This window comes from Apteryx rowi, unplaced genomic scaffold (assembly GCF_003343035.1).
Source record: "Apteryx rowi isolate R43461 unplaced genomic scaffold, aptRow1 scaffold_261, whole genome shotgun sequence".
NCBI lineage: Eukaryota > Metazoa > Chordata > Aves > Apterygiformes > Apterygidae > Apteryx > Apteryx rowi.
The window spans coordinates 179996-201654 of record NW_020448986.1 but is presented as its reverse complement, the minus strand read 5'-3'; the positions used below and the strand labels follow the sequence as shown (position 1 = coordinate 201654).

Genomic DNA, 21659 nt, shown 5'->3' with positions numbered 1-21659 from the left:
GTTGACTTTTTAGAATTTAATTACTTTCCTGTTCCATAACTTTATAAAAATTATTGGCCCTGGTAAATGTCTAAGTTTATAGACTACAGTTGAGGTCAGAACACTAAAAGATACATGTTTCAAATTAATCTTTTACATTTCAAGAATGATATCTAGCTTTATAGTGTTCAGATCTGACATTTAAATTTCAAAACCACAATATTTAATAATAGTTTTAGAAAGAAAAACAATGGAAAAAATGGAGTTTAGTGAAATTCAGCAGTTGGTTCACTGTGAACATGATGAGATCTTAAGAATAAGTTAGTAAGTTAGTAATTCAAATATCTGTCAGGATAGGTCAGGAAGCCAGAAAAGGGTCTAAAAATGGAAAAGAGTAATTCATAACACAATATGAAAACACAACTTTTCACTGCCATATTTTGGATTCACTGAAATGAAAAAGTAGCAAATGAGATTAAAGGAAAGGGAAGAATTTCAGAGTCACTACAGAGGGACAGAATTCAAGTTTAAAATTCATAATAAAATGGAAGGAATGAAGGGGGAGAACCATTTGTAAGACTGAGTGCAGAATAGGGTAATAAAGAATGAATGATGGGAGACAATGACATACAGAGTAAAATAAGATCAGTTTTGGATAGAGTTAATTTGAAGAAATAGAGAGGCTTCCAGAAAATTTAAGAAAAGAGGTGAAGTTTTACCTGAATCCCAGTATCGCTGATGTTTTGGCATTCTGATATAGAAAGTTCCTTTATTTTTCCACTGCAGCCAAGGGCACTCAAGCCCTAAAAAATTCCAGAAAAATCAATCTTAAAAATCAATACATAGAATTCTATGTAATTACATTTAATAGGTTAAAATGGTCAATTATATCCAATGCTTGTATATTAAAGTGTCTATCTAAGAATTACAGTACCTTTTAAGACATTATAAAACAATCCTTGAGAATATCCCCAAAACATTATCTATTTTTTACAATGGAAAAGGAGGACTGGAGATGTTATGTACATGCATTGTCCAAAGTCCCACAAAAAAATAATTATAGAGTGGAAACTACAGTCCAGATTTCTCTCCTTCACAAATGCTTCCTTTATGTTTCCATTCTCACATAGTCAAAAATAAATTTCATATTGGTTGGCATTTTTCTTACAATCAAACTAGAAATAGTTCTCGTTATTGACTAATTAAGCTCAGATTCTTAAGTGTTTATTAAAAAGGACTTTCCTGGATCCATCAGAATCTATTAGAATAGTAAGTCTTATTTTATCCACCTCCATTTGGAATAAATAAATGCAAGGCTCTTATGCACATCCTTCGCTTCAGCACAATGTATGTATTTTATCCTCATTTCTTGCTTGAAGCACACACAAGGGTTAATAATTATTTGTAGAAATAACTCAATGGAAAAAGCAAAAAACTGTATTTTCCTATCTATTCAGAAAGAAGAAACTGAGAAAAGTAGTGTAATGTGAAATAGTTCCACAGGACACAGATCAGTACTGTCATAAAGCAAGATACATTTACAGATCTCCTTCAGAATTTGGGGTTAAAAAGAACTTTTCACATGCAAATCTGTTTTTGCTTTGGTGGAAAGAAGAAATTTGCTACAGCCATGTAATATGTTAGATTCACTGCTTTTAAGATTTGCCCATAAGTGAGGGCATAGGGCTGCAGCTAAGGCACAAGACCATGTTTGAAATGGTGCAGTCACATTCGCATGCATATTCTCACACTAGAGAATAACCCCAATTCAAGACAATAGGGAGGCGATAACTTTGGCAAATCCCCATTTTAGGAGTGCAAAAGGACCAGGCGACGCTTTGTGCTTTCCTGCTTGTACACCAGGAAACAGGACCATGTTCTGGTCCTAAACTCTCTAGTCTGAAGAAGAATTGAATGTTTGATTTTGTAAAAAGTATTCTAATATTCACAGCAGAATATCTGTGTGCTTCATAGCAATAAAGTAAACTTTACTGAAAAACAAAGTTGTAACTTTATTCTATATGTTTCATACATTATCTACAATTAGGCAAACAGTACTGCACAGAGAGGAATATCTTGTTGAAAAAACAAGTATGTGTAAATAGTGTCTGGAATCCAGATGTGGCCATTTGTAATGATAATGTTAGAAGAGTGCGGCTGGAGTTCAAATTTTGCAAATTCCTGAAACCTCACAGGCTGAATAAAAACAAAAAATGGGATAATGAAAAAGATTTCCAGTCCTGTCTACTTCTGAAAACAAAGAAATTTGCATTTTTCCCAGCACACACAGTTATATGGTGACCATTACTTTCAAAAGCTTCATGAACATCTGCAGATTTCCAGTTTTTGTTGACCAAACCATCCCTGTTCAGGACGAGAAATAATCATGTGCTTAATCCCCAAAAGAGGTTGTGTCAGAACTTAAGGTCCTTACAAAGATACTGAGAGTGCAACTTTATGGTCATAATTTCTTGCTGCATTTTCTTCTTGTAAAAGTGGCACCACTTTACTGTACTTGATAATTAAAGAATATTATAAATACTTTTTTGCTATATGATGACAAAACCTGGTATTAATTCAAAGCTAATATATAATCATTTTATCTGACTACAGTGACTCTGAGTTATATAGTACAACTACATATTATCATGTATAACTATTTTTTACAGTAAAATTCAAGGTCTCATTTGAGATGTTTCATTAATATGACCAAATTTGACATGGCAAAGAGTGAAGACATGGAAGGGAAGGAATGCCATTATGAACTTAATTGTCAGTTATATGGAAAAACTATGAAACTTTTACCTTTACAACAATACATGTCTTCAAGCAAGTTCTACATAGGAAATCTAAACTATATGAAAATGTTAACTATTATTTTTAAATCTAACATATGTGTAAAGTAGCCAATTATCACTAATTCTATTAGACAGATTTATTCAGAAGTATTTCCTTATAAACAGCATCAGGGATCCCAATCCAGGATTCTGACCTATTTCTGAGACTTTTATCTTCTATACTAACCCTCCAGACATTTGTGAAGGATATGGTCTGAACTATCGTATTGTCATTGGAATTTCTGGAAATAGATGCTAGCAAAACAGACACTATGCAGCATACGGAATATGTTCCCCCACTCTAATGTGTTTCCATAAACATACTTTCTCTTTAACATAAAGAATTCACCCCCTGTATCTTAGAGAAATCTTTCATTGCCATGGAGAAAGGGAAGACTTTGTCCTACATCTTTTGTATAGCATCTGTATTACTTTCTCTATTTAGAAAACACCTTGAAAAGAAATTTCTTATTCTTCTTCAATAGCTGGTTTTTTTCAAGCGATTGAGTTATATATTTTCATTGTATTTCATTTACTTTATTATGTGAGGCATACAATCATGTGCAGAACATCATTTATTATTATTTCACATAGGTTTTTGTAGATGAGAAAATGACTATTTCCTGTACCAGCTGGTGAGGGTCTTCACTTCCTAGAGCCAAAAGTCATCTGAGGCTATGGCATACCAAAGGACAACTTTTTATTATATATGTCCACAAGCTGCCAGTTGCAGACTGCAATGAATGTATTGTCCCTCACTAACAATAACCACATGCTATATTATTTTCAAATTCTGAGATTTTGATTCACATATCTCTTTGTAACCTTAAAGGTAAGCATCTGTAATGTGTCTTTGTTTGTCTTTATGTTCCAGACAAATACAGATGTCACTTCTTGTTCATTCCCCAAATCAAACAGATTGACCTCAAAGTGACTCCAGTCTTGGAAGACAGCTCTTAAGAGGTATCTTCCGCCTTCCAAATGCGAGCCATTTAATTTGAAATGACTCAGCTCATCCTCTAAATGTTCTGATTTCTGCATAGATTAGCCACACAGGCACCAGTTCCATGGATCAAACACTTACTAAAAGGGAAGAATGTACCTCACATCATACAGTGTCATTTTGCTTTTAGATACTAAGTATGGACATTTTATTGGTCATCATTTGGATGTGATGATCCTGGGATCTATGACTGAAATACTGCCTAGCTCAGTGGAGGGAACTCCAGCCTCAAGACTACTTGCAACTGATGCCTTGGACTTGAAGAAAACAACAGCACACTTGTTTGTACTATTCTTTTTCCCAGGACAATGAAGACAGAAGGTGTGGATGCCGAAAGTAGAGAAGCAGCTTCTAAATCTAAACCATGTAAGATCGAGTTCTGCGGAGGAGACAGAATTTTGCAGAGGGGATAGAAGGGAAAGAGAGAGAGTTCTCTAAGCAGAGGATTCAGTGGCTGAAGCAGAGAAAAAGGCTTTGGCTCAGTGAATGCAATCGCAGTTCTCCAAAGGTGGGGTACAAGCCCTTATAGACCTGTGCGTGGTATGTCAGAGGATGGAAGCAAAATTATCATATAATGAGACCCACAAAGTGGATGTACCTACATATAAGTACTTGAAGGAGAAGGATGGCTTCAAATACAGAATAGCAAACCAAAGCCAGAGTGATCCGTAAAGACTGTCTAGAGTAAGTGCTGTAATTGAAGGAGCAACTGCAACTCACTCAGACCTACCCAAAACTAGTTTTACACTAGCTAGAATAGATGCTAATAACAATACATATGTGTCAGAACAAAGCTCAGTTCCAGACAGCAAAGACCTTCTGGAAAATTAGTAAGTCCTTAAGCAAATAATCCACAATGATGCTAGCTATTGCAACTATACTGTTACCAATACCTGAGCTCATGGGAAGGTTGGTCAGATTTGTTTACAAGATCCGCAAAGACTTTTTTTTGCAGTGTAGAAATCCCCCAGCATGACTTCCTGTGCAATGTGTGCCAAACTTAATTTCTATACCTAACCATTTGTGGCTAGACCAGATCATAACTTATGAAATACAGTTGCAAATATTTCTTGATCCTAAGCTCAGCCAGCACAGCTTCTACCATAAAAAAAAGTCCTCTAAAAAAACCTGAGCACGAATTTCACATTGCTGACTACTTTTAATTGTTATTGATTTCAGTTGGGATTCAAGGTATTAGCACATCTGGCATCAATTGTAATGATTCTCTAAGTGCTAGTATTTCCTATTTCTACGCCGACCTAAGCTTCCAGGTCTTCAGGCCACATTCTCTCTTTCACTATTTCCCCCAGCAAACTGGACTGCAAACATCTAAATTTAGATCTCACTCAATGTATTTTACTATTTCCTCTTCCCTGCCTTGGGAATGTGTTTCCTGTGTGTGATTTATCACTCACTTTTCTTTGAAAATCAAATTTTACAGTCTCTGCTGGTTATGCCTAGTAGACCTGATAATACTTTTTCTTCTCATCTTTTACAAAGCTCTTCCTCTGTCCTACTGGTCTAATTTTCTAACATCAAAATGTGGCAGCAGACTACGAATTCAAGTCACCATACACCTGGAATCCACTGGTGGCACAAAGCACTTACTCTAGATAACTCTGTGAAGCCAAAATGTAACTTTTTTTTCCCCTGTGATCTATTTAGCAACTTATGATTAAAATACTAGCAAATATTTATGCTCCAGCCTGACCTTCAGGACCAGCCAGGATCACAGAATCATTGTGTACAAACATATAATAAAAGAAAGTAGGGCTAACTGTTTGTATACCCATATAACCACTACTGCAACGTTCCTAGCGATTAGAAATTATCCTCAGCTTAAAACACACAGCCAGCATGCAAATAATCTGCGGCTGACTTGATGCCACAGATAATTCTTCAGGAGGCATTTGAGCCAAAAGACAGAATGGGGCCTTAGATTAAAGCGAGAGAATTTCATGCATGGGAGTCATTGTGGAAGAAAACGGAGAAACAGTTGTGGCAGAAAATTTCTTCATATACTCTATTTCCTTTTAAAAGTATATCAGGATTCTTTCAGTTTTTAAAATATTTTACCTATTTTTTTGTTTTAGGCTAGTTTATTTTCTCTCATTAGTATACTGTACATAATTCACCACTGATCTTAACGTAAGTTTCCCAGAGTCTATATTGGGTAAAATTGGTCTTTTGTTTTTATTGCTAGATCATATATGTATCTATCTCAGGAGTCAGCAAATTTACTTTAACAGTTCCTTTAATTATTCTTTGCTATGCTTTTTCTAACTGTCTGAATCCTGCTTGACTTAAGACACCTTCTTCATATGTCCCAACATTTCTCTCCCTCTATATATATGTATATTTTTTTTATGTCCCATGAAGACGGGTGGTCCAGGCCATATGCATTAGCAATTTGTGTCAGAATGAGGACAGCTAGGCAGCTTCACACTTTCAGATTCTCAGACTTGGAGCAAAGTTGCCAAAGCCATATCACATAGACATCAGAAAAAAATTTAAGACATTTTAACAAAATTTTGGAGAGCATGAGACTAAAGCTTGTAGTATATAGCATATATACTGCTTCTCTAATTCATGGAAACACTTCTAGTCAGTCACTGGGACTGCTTTTATAAGAAAGGCATATAGGATTTGGCCCTAAGTGCAAGTGTCTTCATCTCAGTAACAGAAGTTTAAAAACCTTGCAAACATTTTATATGTCTTTACAACAATATAAAAATGATTTGTGATTACAATATTATTTATTAATTCATAGAAGTGTTTTCAGTACTCGCAACCCAACCCCCCAAACCCTATGGTCTCTATTCCAAGGAGTTTAAGAGAGCAAAAGGTGAAAGAAAACAATGAAGGCTGGAAGGCTAGTTGGAAAAAAGGGAAATCTCTGGAAGAATTTAAAGGTAATTCTTTCAAATAACTATATGTTTTTGCACTGTCATTGTGTGCTTGTCTTAAAAAGAAAGAATATAACTAAGGTTACAAATCTTGTCATTTCTAAGTCTGTTTTAAGTTGTTTATAACTCTAAAAAACATACTTCTGGTATTTAGGGAATGATAAAAACAGAAAAACTGTCTTTCCCACTATTAAAAAAGTTACTGAGACTTTAAAATGTGTATTATTTATCAAAAACATTTCAATTTTTAATAAAGAATGAAATATTTTTTGAAAGGTAAAATGAAAGAATGAGAATTACATATAGACTTCATAAATATTCACATCTTATTATTTTCAGAGATTGTTTGTATATCCTAGGGCTGAGATATGCTTATACTTGTCATATCAAATATCCTGACATTCTTTTTAATGGAAAACCTAGATGCGAGAATGTTAAGCTATGACTTACATTTGCATGAAGTGTGTAAGGCCTGCATGCCAAGAGAATAAAAGGGTAGGAGAAAAATAACTTTAATTCTGACATCCTGCTGAGGGAAAACAAGAGAAACAGAAAGATAGGGTTCCACTTTTTTAAAGAACAGCAGATATGGTTAGGCAATACTGCAGTCAGGAAACTGGCATTAAAAACAGCTGAAGAAGATACTTCCTTGATACTATCATAATGGATGCTGAATTTTGTAAAAGCAAAAGAATTTGGTTATGCTTGTTAATGTATTTTATATGAATAAGAGCAATACAGTCAAAGCCCTAATTAGACAAGTAAAAGAACTTATTCGTTATCCCACTAATCTGTCATATCCATAACGTCAATATTCTCTTCACTGGCTGATATTTGGCTTTGTTAATCAATAGCCTTTGATCTTTATGTAGTAAGACACTTAAACATACATACAACCTTAGTATGTGATTAATTACTTGCCTTAATCTAGACTCTGTTCAGAAATTTGCTTAGAGAGTTTTTATGTAAAATGCATAACTTTCTATATATAATACCAAAATTCTAATATATGCAATAATTATTTTTATTCAATTTCCAGTCTTTCTTCAGGCTCAGGACAAGGATGATAAATTTCTTCAAACATGGGAGAGAATAGCAATATGTTTCTTATTAGCACTACATTTTTTTATTACTGTGAGTCTAAAGGGTACTGCAAATATTTGTCTAAATTAATAAAATCTCTTGTTAGGGACAATTCTAAGTGTCAGTATATTTCTTCAAAATGCAACAACTTCCCTGAATGAAAGACAGGCTGCAGCAGGAACATTTCACCTTTAGGCACCAGAGAAACTACAGAAGAGGAAGGTACCAACAGTGGAAAAAGCTTTCACTTTGACTAACACTAAGTCAGTCATCCATGAGGCACAAATCTGTATGAAAATTTACTCTATTTTTTCCTGCTATCCTTCCCTTAGATCTATGACATCCCAGCTGCAGTGAATTCTGCTTGCCTTTGCTGGCAGAATGATTCTGCCCTCACCTGAAATACTAACTTAAAGGAATATTCTCTTGTGCAGTGCAGATCTATGTTGCACATTCAATGTGTTTCACACATGCTAAACTCCAAACAGCAGGACAGCAAAAGCAACAGAGATCTAATGCACAGGCTACAGGAAAGAATATGAACATTATAATTTCTCATCAGCACAAGGTAATCATGTTGATTACTGCACGTAAAGCACTGTCTTCTCTACTATGCTCTTAAGAGTAATTTGGCCACAGTACTTACAAAGTCTAAATTGAAAGACATACTAATTGAACTTCATTTATATGCTAATAAAAATACATAAAATAAAGTCAGAGCACACAAAAGTAGCCTATTATAAAGCAGACGGCAAGATTTCCTTTCTTCAGATGATGTCTTAACATTTAAAAATGTATTTATTATGCATATGTGAATGTTGTATACTTAAGCACAGCAAACAGCAAAAACCAGGACAGTTTTGTAGCCAGTACCGGCAATTAATTAGGTCAAAAATTACAAGAATGATTAATGGTGAATTTCCAGGTTCATTTATCTGTCTTGTGGGAGGGAGGAAACTCAATGCCTTAAAAAAAGCAGTGTAAGCAAAAGCACTTGGATTATTGCCGAGGGCATGGGTTGTGCTGTTTGAAGACTACAAGAAGAAGCAACACAATGTTTTAAGAGATTAGCTGTGGCAGACAAAGAGAAAGAAAACTTTTACATTGAAATATTGTGGAATGGTAGTTCTCAGTGTTACAAGTTTCACTCAGATAAACCATACTATGCAAAAATATCAAAAATGATTTTATGATATTTTATATACTCACATTAAATTAAATCCTCTTTGTTTTCCTAGCCCTCTTTATTTAGCTTAATTTTATTTTTATTTTTAGTCCTCCATGAAGGAAGGATATGAAGGATAAAGGCTTTTTAATTACGTTTGAACAAAGTCTGTGTTACAGCCAAACAATGAAGCTACTGGTCAGAACTGTGTTTGAACAGTGACTGATAAATATTCTCTATAACAAGAGTTTTCTTCATGAAGTTTCCCCTAGGTTTCTGTGTTCATTGGAAAGAGCTTGCCTCCAACGTAAAAGGAACAGCAGATCTGGCTCTCCATGCTGTGCACAAAACAGGATCTGCCAAGAACATCTTACGTGGAGGCCTGCAATGTTTAACCTGGCTGCCACGCTTGCTATGGCACTTTCCTGAGTCTTAGCAACTTGACACTTTGAAGATTCCTTGTTAGTATTTCTTTCACTAGCAATTATGTTCTAGACCACAGTATGAAGCAGTGCCTCCATTAGAGGATTTTCGTCATAAAATCTATTTAATGGAAAACACAGTTTTTACAAATTTAAAATTTCAAAATATCAGTCCTTCAGTTTCCCTCAGGTCTAATCATCCTGGAGCAAAAGATTTCTATTTAACAGATATTTTTTCAAACCAGTTTCACAGCAGCCAAACTTTTGCCAATTTCTGTTTCTCTCTTTCTAAGGTGAGAGCTGTCCAACATGAGAATTGTTCAGTGTGAGAATTAACTTTTATTGGGTACTGATGATATATGGACTAATACAGTATTATACATGTTTCTAAAATACGTTTTAATGATTTTGCAACTCCTCTGGTTCATATCCATGCAGCTTTTAAAATAAATGGATTTTGTTTGTATTCTTTTCAGAAAGCCTAGATAGATAACAAACACATTTATTATTCTTTTAGCATATTTATACCATATCTGAGACACTGGTTCCAGAGATATCAATGGATATCAATGAGGACATATTTCCCAAAGCTTCAATTCCAGCATCAGTCACATTTTTGCAGTAACGCAGATTTAGGTAGGTCAAATTATGACATCTAAATTAAATAAAAAACAGAAATGTCAGCTTTCTACTTTTGTTATGGAAATGTAGCACAGAAAATGCATTTCTGCAATAACCCTGGCTAAGTTTTTTTTCAGGGGACCTATGAAAATAGGCACTCTAATCCCACAGAATTATACTGTATTTATTTTTTAATTATATTATTGACACCTAGCATACATAGGCACTTCCAAAGATTACACTTATAATGGGAAAGCGTTACAAATATTACAAACCATGAAGAGCAATCACATTAAATCAAAATATGTAAATCAAGGAGATGTATTACAAAAATATATGTATTTTTAATTAGTTTGATGCTTGACTTTCCCCCATCTCTAAATCTCTCCTATCTTGCACAGGGAACCTTAAAGCTCATTACAACCACAGAATTCAGGACTCTGTGGCTGCACCTGCATCCAGATGCAGTTACGCAAAGAATGGCATAGAGCAGATGAAGACGTTGCCAGGCTCTGCCAATCAGCAGACGCTAGCCAGAAAAGGAAGACTGAATTTTACTGCTTAAGTAAGCCCAGTAAACTATATATTCCCATAATCGAAGCAGAAGACCCAAGAAATGTGATTCCTCAAACAGTGCATCTGTGCTCAGAGCCTTATTAAGGGTAATACTCTATCAGTATGATCAAATCCTTAATACTTAAGAGTTTCTGAACCATTATGCCAGCAATTCATGTTGAGTTCTAAGTAGAAAAGAATAAATAAAAATTTTAGAAAATTCATTCTCTGGTACTATTTTCTGTTGACAAATCATTACACATTAATGCCATAAGCTCATACAAAGTCATGTAAAAAGTTCCAAAATATCAAATACTTAAATTGAATATTCAGTGTTTCTGTAGAGGAGAACCAATTTTTCTTTGTATTTTGAATATATGACTTCAGAACTATATTATTAGGTCATTTTGGACCTTGCTAATTCTCCTTCTGAAGTAGATCTGAAGTCTATTAGGTCATACATAATTTTTCTGAAACATGATTCCACATCTTTTCCACATGAACAACACTATATTAAATCCTTCTCACCGCTGGGTAGATGTTTTATAAGAACAAAAGGAGTAAAGAACTTATTTGTAAACAATCAGAATAACTCTTCTGATATTTAAAAGAGCAATAAGCCATAAGTCCAGCCAGTATGCTACCCAAAAGTATGCGTATGCTAGAGATCTATGTGATCCATCAATAAAACAGAGAAGGCGTTCCCCAGTGTACAGGCAGGCCCTCCACAATTGCTCACTACTGCTGCTACTAAAGCATAAACAAGGGGCCTGCACAGAGATTCAGAAAGGAGTGGGCAGACTGGCTCAAGTCTTCTCTTGCGATTTAAAAATGATCTTGTGATTATCAATGCCAATACTCCTGCTGCTGAACTGAAGGTGAAGAGGTTTAGCAGTAAAGTTCTTTTTGCTTGTTCAGACATGAGTATTTATTGAGTTCACAAAAATGTGCCTTTGACGTACTAATCATTCAAAACAATTTTGTAACTGACAACAATCATTTAAGATTTTTTTTCTAAAATTAAGACTTTTCAGGTTTCCATTTTGATATTGTTGAATTCCTTTTCATACAATGGATCATTTTAATAGATTCATAAGGCCAAAAAGGACTAGTAATTTACCTAGCACAATTTTCTGTATGTAATGGGCTGCATAATTTTATCATTTATTAACAAATTGAGAACCATAACATTAAAAATAGATGAAAAGCCTATCAACTACTTACACCAGAATACTGTACTGGACTATGGTACCTTTGTGCTATTTCTGTGACAGAAACATCAGTGACACGAACACAATTAGTCAAATTCAGCTCTCTTAGCGTAGCGCCTGAAGAACCTTCTACAAATGGCTTTATACCTCCATCACCGATTCTAAAAGAGAAATATAAGCAATATTCAAATTCAAAATATGCATTTTTTTCATACTCCCTAGAGTTCAATATACAATTTGATTCAGCAGTCTATATTGCAGACAAGCAGAAATTAATATTGATATATTCAGAAATAATCTTTTAAACCCAAAATGGAATCAGAAAAATTAATGGTTCAATTAGAAAGATGCTCTTTGTAACTGCTGAAAACCAGAACCTTCTGAAAAAAAAGTCTGCTGGAGGTTATGAGATCTTCTACTACAATCCAACCCTCAGATATGGTAAGACCTCAAAAGACAGAGCATGGAAATCATATCTAGAAAATACCAAAACCTGTTTAAACATTTCAGAGTAATATTTGTATAAATGTCTTTGTTAATTTAAGTAATGGAAATAATTTAAAAGAAAAATGATCTTCTAACACACAAGCAAAAGACATATGTAGTACATGTAGGTAGTAGCTGTTCTGCATATATGCATTGACTGAAGAGTTAACCTGAGTTTTCTCAGTGTTTCACTTAATCCATTGCATGTCACACACACAAATCTCTAACTCATAACACGTACAAAAGTTATATAGATTAGAAAGACAGAAAATCTTTCAGCCAAGCTGATAGCCCTTGCGTGTTGACTACAACTTGGGTGTTTCAATAATATTCATAACTCTTGACATTTTGCCTGTTTAATATCACTTGCATGCTTAGCTTTCCAATGAATTCCCAATATTTCCTCCACGTTCCCTGATGGACAAATAATTTATCTGAGCATTCAGTGGAAAAGAATCATATTTTGGCTCATACAGTTTGTTGCTTTACAAGAAATCACTGCAAATCCCCAAAAGTCTTAGAAACGTGGGAAGAATAGCACTGCTACAAAAACAGTAACTTGAACAGAACCTTGTGGTGTGACCACAGGCTACAGATGAAGTTATAATACACAAACTGCCAAAGCAATCATTCTGCAATATTTCAACCAGTTGTTTTTCATTCAAAATAGATAAATTTGAGAGATATACCTTGAGAATAATTAAGTTGTGTTAAGTCTGTAATGAACACATGGTCTGACAATATAGTCAACTACATTAAAAAAACCCCACACAGTAGAAGATTCTGCAGGCATACTAGGCTTGAGGACCGAAAAAGTCACATAACTTTTGAAATAATTCTGCAGTGGATACACATGCTGAGTTTCTCTAGTCAACTGATTAACTATATAAGAACACAGGCCACACACTGCTTTACTTGGATCATTATACGCAAGGAAGATAACAACATACTTAGATCAGGAAAACATGCCAAGGGTATGTTTTGAGTCACCATATTGCCTGTGTCTATTTTTAACCACCATTTTACTCACATCTCTGTTATTTTTCAGTTCTAATAATCATGACCAGTTAATTTACTTTCTCCATTTTTCACATGCAGTCAAATAGTTTCTGTAATTTTAAGAATTCTGAATTGTTAGATTTGATCCTTCTGTTTCCTTCATTTCTCAAAAAGTTTTCTGTATAACTTTAGAATAAGTTACTCTTAGACTAAAATAAAATCTCAAAGAAAAAAAGAAACTGATCAAGAACATTAAGATCATATAAGCTACACATTTCAAAAATCTGTTCTTAGATTCTATTCCCAGTATGCTGCTTCCCTGGATTTCTGAGAAATACCTAATTGTTTCTAATACACACGGTGACATTTTATAGCAACATACTGCCCAAACAAGAAAGACATAAACACAAATATTTTTGTAGTTTTCTATAAAAAACTCTACTCAAAAAATCTCTTTTCTTGAGAGAAACTCTTTAGAAGGTTGCTAAGGCTGAAGCTTTTACAAATGTCTGCCAAAGTATTAAAAATTAGTACAGATTTTTACAAGAGCTTTATAATTGCTTTAAAAGTTTGTTAAGGGAATTCAGCAATTCTTTAGCATTTCAGACAGTGGACACATGTACAAACGCACACTCATACCCCAAGAAGCCACTTGGCTTGCAGACTGGAAAATCCAGCCATCTAAATGTTAAACCAGAAAATTCAGGCAGCTGTCCCATCTGCACAACTGAACGGACATCATGATGTCATGGTGTTACTCCAGCACTTCGCAGCGCATTTACAAGAAAAGTTATCGGATTTTTATATAGCATCAAGAACCACAAAAAGTAATTTAGCCACATATGAAAACAGAATCCCTGAAAGTTAGCATGACCTCAGAAATTTTAAGATAAGCAGCAATTCTAGCTTCTTTGTATTATTTTACAGGTCTATTGTTTTTGAAATGTTTGGGACTTTTGTCTTCACCAATGAACGGATTTTTGAAAATATGTTACAGGAACAAAAAGCTACATGCATAAAATATTTTTTAAATATTGAGGTATATGTATTAACATTATAAGAACTTATTTTTAAAACTGAAAGATGTGCTAAAAGGATTTACTAGGAATATAATTGTCATTAAAAAAAATCCTTCAAATGGTTTACAGAAAACTGGATGTGATTTAGTACCTTATACAGTCTGCTAAATTCAGTACAAGAATATACTTTAATGGTGCAATCATCTTAAGACCAGCATCTGTGATCTTCTGGCAATCAGCCATATGAATATGCCTGACGTACGGGCAGCATATACTCATCAGCTTGAAACTTAAATCAGTAATTCGATGATTTCCTGTGGAAACATACAAAGATGCATGCTACACATTACACATGCATTACGGGCCCCATCCCAATACCCACTGAAATCAGTTGAAAGATTCTTACTGACTTCAAATGAATTGGATGAATTTTTAAAATACACAATTCTAATAATTTTGTTAAATATTATACTAACCTTCAATGCTGACCTTGACAAGTTTACATTCAGCAAGGGCTCTAAAAGCTGTATCAGATAGATGTGGGGAGTCAAGAAAAACAACAGACATAATCTGCTGGCATTTTTCAGCCAAAGCCTTTAAGGGGAAAAAGGTGAAATAAATAAAACATTCATGTAACTGTGCTATGTTACACAACAAAAAATCAGCAATTGTTCTGCATATAATAATGTTATAATTTCTTACAAAGTTATAATCCATTTTCAAAATTACCTTCTAGATAGTGAGCACTAAATAAAAAATCAATTAAAATTCTTTATGTATTTAATATTATTGGGGACATAAGAAAAAGAAGTAAGCAACTGGAGGCATGAAGTATGGCTGACACCTGAGATCAGCGATCTAGTTAATAATTACTTTTGCAGAAGCCTGAAAAAACTTTTCCCATACCATGGGCCCACTAGGCTTTACATATTTATGCAGACCTAATTACTGAATGGGGAGTTCTGTGAAATAATCAGTAGCAGACTGTTGTTCCCATATATTACTTTTAACACAGAAAAAAATGGGTAACACTCATTTATAAACTGGAAGATCATATTTCAGTCATAGTTATGTGAGGAAAGAAGAAAGGCCACTTGAAAGTTTCTGAAAATGACTGTCAACAAGATTTGTAAACATAATTAAATAACAGCTTTCAAAAGTGTTTTAGGAGAGAAATTTTCCCCTAAAATGTATGTGCATAACTTAAAGTTGGTTGGGAGGATAACTCAGCTCAAATATCAGAAACGTTCTCAAAACACAGTTTTCAATTTCTTACTTGAATACATCTGTCTCTGAGAGTCGGCATATCATTGATTAGCAAATCCTGAATCCTACTGCAGCCATTGGCAATATTTCTGAAGCCATCAACTGAAATCTGAGTAAGAAATAAAACATTTATGTCTTAGCAAGCCTAACAAAAACTATACAGGAATGGCTTGAGATATATTGGATAGTTAAAATCATTTGTACCTAGATGCTCACTTATCAGGAAATGTATTAATTTGACCCATTAAAAGAAAAAAAGACCATGAGCTGTACATATTATTCTAATATTTTAGAAGCATTATCCATATCCAGTATCTGTTTTGAGAATGGCTCGTTATTAAGCAAGCAAGAATAGGGCACAGCAGTTTCCATAGCTGACACCATTTATGGGAACAGCAAAGAATGTCATTGACACGTCCTGCTACCTTCGTTTCGCCAACTTTATGATGAGGTATTCACGTGTGGCACATGCTCACATCTAGTTTGAAGCAAGGTTTGAATCCATACTGTGGTAAAATATCTTAATTATTTTTTCCAGATCCATGGTAAAATAGCTTAACAATTTTTTCCTAATTTATATACATCAAAGTATGTTACTGATAGCATTAGTGATATGAATGTTTGACATGCCATGCTAAGGAGCTACACAGTAGTTTAATTTCTCTATGTACATTTTATTAGGTACCCCCAGTTGTACTAAATTATGGTCTGTTGCAGTCCGCGGGAGTGACGGGAAAGAATCATACGCACTCACAGAATGCAGATTCAATTCCAACTTTTTTCGGCAATTTGCCCATCTTATATATGTTTGTGCAGTCGTACACTTTGCTAGGCCAATCACCATGCAGATTATGTCACAGGGAGCCAATCATGGCACTGATCACGCACGCAGCGATCATGCCTTGTACCTTGCTACTTATTTAGCAAAGCTATCTTACCCTTAACCTTGGTTCCCACTGGCTTCTGCTAGTTTATCTGTACTTTCTCAGGATGTATCATTTCCAGCTGCACCAGTGTCCTTGGTGGACTACTTCAAAGCACGTAGCAGTGGCTATAGCCTGAGGCCTAAGGCTTCAGCAAATTTAGCTACTAATGCTAAGCAAGTTGTGCTAAGCAATTAATCCTAAACAGCTGTTAGTTCCATGCTCTATATCTCATATAGATTATTGTTCTGAAGCACCGCAAGGGCCCCAACAATGGTCAAGTTGGCTTGCTCTTTATTTTTCAAGATGGAATAGCCTTTTTAACAGATTCTTTACACATAGTTGCCTTTAGATTTGTATTTTGATGTTACATGTCTTGTTTCTCCTTCATAGGGGATTGTGGCATTCTTTGCACCTTTTCCCTTGTGCAGGAGGGTGGCGACAACAGAGGGGAACTGGTTACCTGCCTATGGACTGTGTTGTTAGGCTAAAGTGTTTGAGCAGGTCTCATGTCCAGACAGGTGGAATATGGTGTGGCTTATAACACACACACTGGCACACTAGCACTGTGGCTGCAAAAATCCTATGTGTTTTAAGCTCAGGGCAAGTGTAGCATCAACATCTTTCCTACAGTGGTCTGTAACAGCCTGCAAAATGAGAGAGTGATAACCCTACAAATAACATAATCAGGAAATATCTGATAGGCAACACATAGTGATGTAAATCCCATCAACTACCCTCTGTCAGGTGCCTATGTTCCAGGTCAGGTCTGATGCAGTGTAGCTCTGTAACCCTGGATCGGGCTGTTCTGAAAACAGCTATATTGTAAGAAAGAGCTGTGAGAAGTGAAAAGAGCTAAATCCTGGGAGGAGATGGGATGGGGGTGGCAGAGAGAAGGCTGCAGAGAAGGATTATAGAGAAATATGGTTACAAGCTGATCAGGGCAAGTAGAGCCTGTTTGTGCATTCTAGGCACTCACACCCTCTCCAACTGTCTACTGTAAATGTCTGCTGGACAAAAGGCTATCATAACTTTGGGAATGTGGTTGATGTGGATAACACATCAGTAGAGGATCTGCAGATGTTATGGCGGATTTCAACCATCAGTATGGATAGGATGGCTCAGCATAAATGATTCCAAAACAACCAGTACAAGTGTAGGGCTACTATGGTGAAGGCAATCTTTTTTCCAGCTGGTAGTAATCACCAAAAGGTAGAATGCTGGCAAGGAAGGATGGGTGCTAGATCTGAGGAGAGAATATGATGTGGTCATCCACATTCTAAAATTCCGTACCCACTATTGGTCTTTCTGGAGATGTAGGACAATGTAATCCTATCTGCAGTTTTCCAGCCCAAAGCCTCCCGTCTATATGAGACTGGCTTGAGCTATGGCCGTCACACAAGCAGCTGCCTGAGGGATCTACTAGGAAATCTCTATTCTCTGCTGGCCAAGAAGCACTAATTGCTTTAAGATGGCAATATTAATCCATTCAAGGAGGAGTTTGACTAACTGCAATAGGCCTTCTCATTGCTGGCTCTCAAGCAGCAGAAGCAGCAGAAGACAGTACATTTCCCCAACAAGCACCAAGTAGTTTAACATGGTAAAGTGACATAAAGTACTCTGCAGACATTTCAGTGTCCAAGAGGTGAATTTCTGGTAATTTAGTCTTATTTCTCGTCCATCTGTGCCAAAGATCAAGCCATTCCTAAGAGAGGGGATGTTACATCATACAGTTTGTTGTTGTAATACTGTCCATCATAATCTGAACATGATGCCTTTGAAAATAAGGCTGAAATTTGCTCTGCTTTCTCACCTCTTACATATAAATGTGAGGATTTTACTTTTCTAAAAAAATCAACAACAGTTTGTTGAGCAGTTTGAGTGTGCTTTAGCTGTTATGACAGAAGAACTTCCCCTTGTAACAGTTGGACAGACTTGCTGCAATGAGAAGGAATAACTCTAGTCCCAAGGAACAGTTGTTCAAAAGCTGAGACAGTGTAGGCCGGCAGAATACAATGATTTTAGCTAAGTCTGTAGACTTCATAAGTGTGTTCTGGCATAAGACTACCTAGGTTGATTATGTCATTAGAATTAAGAGACAGACGAGACCTCACTGCCATGCTAAGACAAAAATGCAGAAAGTCTCCCATGACCTGAAATTCATCTAAAACTAAGAAGGCCCTTGTTGACAGAAGGTCCGGTGTTGTTCAAACAAACACTAAGGCCAGTGTAGGGGTGAGATGTGACTTCTAAGAAGGCTTTCAAAGAGTAGAAGATTGGCTTTCAGTGATAATAAGAACCCGATCTATTAACAAGTCTTTCAGCCATCAAATAGCTGCTAAATATCATCAGGCAGGAAAACAATCTGAGAAGAGCCTATTTCAACAAATTCTGGAGTTTGAATTCCCAGTTCTCAAATGTGTAGGGTTTGAAAATATGCCTGGTCATGACTGTTAATCAAAGGAAGGTATGGGGCTTACAGGGTTCAGTTGCCAATTTTTTTACTGATTGTGTTAACAGTTAAGGGTACCTACCTAGCTTGGGTACCATAGTTAGATGCACAGATACAGAGAGCAGGACTAAAAGATCCCTCATGTCTAGGCAACTAAAATTCAGGTGCAAATACAATTAAATGAGGGACCTTAGTTGCACTACATCTTGGGTTTAGTTATCTATTGCTTTGAATAACATCTGAAAATATCACTGTCTTTGAAAAAAATAAATGCAGACTCAGAAGCCTATTTTTAAGCCCTTATTTTGAAAATGTTAGCCATTATGGTTATCCTGAACTGCGAGATAAAAATTTGGGGGTTTAGAGGTTCAGATAACTGTAGAAGAGGAATAATGGTTGAGAGGGACTTTAAAATCAGAAAAACAGGTAGGAAAATGCTAAGCCAAGAAGGTGCCAATAATACTGGTAATGATAAGAAAATAGACTGCAGATGCTAAAGCCTTTGTTTACTCCTCTGAAATTAGGAATATAACTGAGATGCCTATGTTAGACAATTATGATCCCTAAGATGGCTATTTAGCAAGTGAAGAGCAAGAAATATCCCAATACAGGTCAGACCAGAAAAAGTCTGAATAACCTCTGGAGACTTCTCTCCCCCTCTAATTGTTATATAGATAAATTAAGGTAGTTTTCTTGGCATTAATTTAGCCTAAAATTAAGTGGGATTCCAGTTCTTAAAAGGATAGATAGTATGTAGCATGTAATTAGATCAAGCTCAACAATGCCAAGAGATAGAAGTAGCATATCTTTTTCTGGAATTCAGTAAGTATTGCAGTAAAGTTAACTGCACTTTAAAAGACCTTAAATATCTTTCTCTGGAAAAGTACTGTTTGCTTAACAAAGCAAATTGATACCACAAATAGCAGCAATTTAGTGTTTTACTCCATGAGAGCCAAAAAAATTATCCTGAAGCAGCCAATAATACCACTGTACAGATTGCTTTTAATTTCATTTTAATTTTTAGGGAAAAGTATTTTTTAACTTAAAGCTTGATAACGGATCTCAGACACCAGCCTGAGGGAGTTCAAACATGAAACATGCATCAAATGAGAATCAGTTAAGCTAGTCCACATTTAGATATTGCTGCATTATCATATGTATTTGTCTTATATTTCTCTATACCTGAAATAATGTCATCTTAATCCTGAGTTTCTTTTCTAAAGCCCCATTGATTATTTAGGCACACTTCAGGCACTCTTGGACATAAAGTGTAGAAACACAAAATTTTGCATATGTTTTCGTAAAACAACTGCCTACTCAACCCACTTGGAATTTCAGCATGCTTAATAGATTGCCTCAAGAGCCAACAACTTAACCAGAAAATCAACACCAAGATACCTATGGAATTTAATACTGCATTCTTTGCCCTGGATCAGTAAAATACTACTTAAACCTCCTTCTTCAACCAATTGTGAAGCAGGACACTTTAAAGGTCATTATGAGTCTTAGATCCTATAAAATTCTGCAGAACATCCTTTTGCTGCATAACTAAATAAGATCATTTTATAAATGTACTATTTTCATTTCATGTAAAGGATCAGAAGTCATTGTGATGATCCTAGGTAAAAAAATAATTCCTTGTCTGGGAGAAGTTCCCAGTCTAATACATAAATGACTGTCTCTTTTTTCTTAACTGTATGCTAAAAATATAGAATAGTGCAGGTGTACCTTATAATAAAGTATTCTTCAGTTACATGAGCTTGTAATTGGGAACTGTAAACAATTGCTTCAATAAACAATGAGCACAGTTCAGATTTTCTCCCCTTTGTGCTGCTTGAGATGTGTGAAGAAGCCAGAATTTGACAGCAGCTGCCAAAATGAGAAATCTCCCAATGAAGCCAGAGCTGGAGGAACTCTCAGATGGTGAAAGCTGGTGAAGCCTACACATCTGCCAGTAGCTTCTCTGACACCCCACAATGAGTGCAGCATGTCAAGGAAGGAAAGGGTCATGTTTATTACTTTCCAGTAACTTGTGATCTCTTAAGAATCACAGCCAGCTGTTGTAAGCTACAGCAATAGATAGGCTGTTCTTTGGGACAGAATCATTCCAGTCTGAAAATCAGTAGGCCACAGATCTTGGCAAAAAATCCAATTTCTTTGAAAATCTTCATATTTCTAATTTAACTGAAAATATCTCTCACCATAGTCTCTTTTTCAGTTGTATAATCTCAATCTAGTATATCAATAAATGACATGCAAATCCTTTATACCTCTTCATCTCTTCAGTTTTGCATCTAATAGCAGGAAATATTCCACCTATAATGTTCAGCTTCAGAAGCAGTACAGAGAAGAAATCTTATGCTTTATAGATACTTCTTTGAGAATAGCACAGTGGTGTAATAGGAATTTTGAGCAGGACACAATAGAATCTCTATACTTTTAGAAAATACCATGAAAATCTTTAATGAAAATCCTTACTATCCATGCTATAGGGACCCAACCTTAATTACTGAAATTTCATACAAAAGATCCATACCTATAATTCATTTGCTATTACTATCACGAATCAAAGTAATACTCAGAGGAAAGACTGTCTTGTTGTATGACACAGTGGACTACAATGGACTACAAACTATGCTCAATTCCCTGTTTTCTGCCTGAGTATTTAAATGCTCTGGCCCTAAAGTTTCCACCTGTAAAATCATTAGCATAATCACCCATATTATAGTAGG

General features: G+C 35.4%; 1 protein-coding gene and 1 long non-coding RNA gene across 2 annotated transcripts in view; one reads left to right on the top strand and one right to left on the bottom strand.

Annotated features, from left to right (window-relative positions):
* FBXL13 (F-box and leucine rich repeat protein 13) overlaps positions 1–21659 on the bottom strand; it is a 96888-nt gene that overhangs the window by 19048 nt on the left and 56181 nt on the right. Inside the window, exons 12-17 of the mRNA XM_026067693.1 lie at positions 15563–15661; positions 14763–14880; positions 14438–14600; positions 11824–11943; positions 9924–10050; positions 699–782 (exon numbers count right to left, since the gene is read on the bottom strand). Of these exons, the coding sequence (XP_025923478.1) occupies positions 699–782; positions 9924–10050; positions 11824–11943; positions 14438–14600; positions 14763–14880; positions 15563–15661 (711 nt within the window). The remainder of the gene's footprint in view (positions 1–698; positions 783–9923; positions 10051–11823; positions 11944–14437; positions 14601–14762; positions 14881–15562; positions 15662–21659) is intronic.
* LOC112967019 lies at positions 6603–10554 on the top strand. Its single transcript, XR_003253822.1, has 3 exons — positions 6603–6731; positions 9913–10031; positions 10418–10554. It is a non-coding gene; the product is annotated as an uncharacterized LOC112967019 (long non-coding RNA).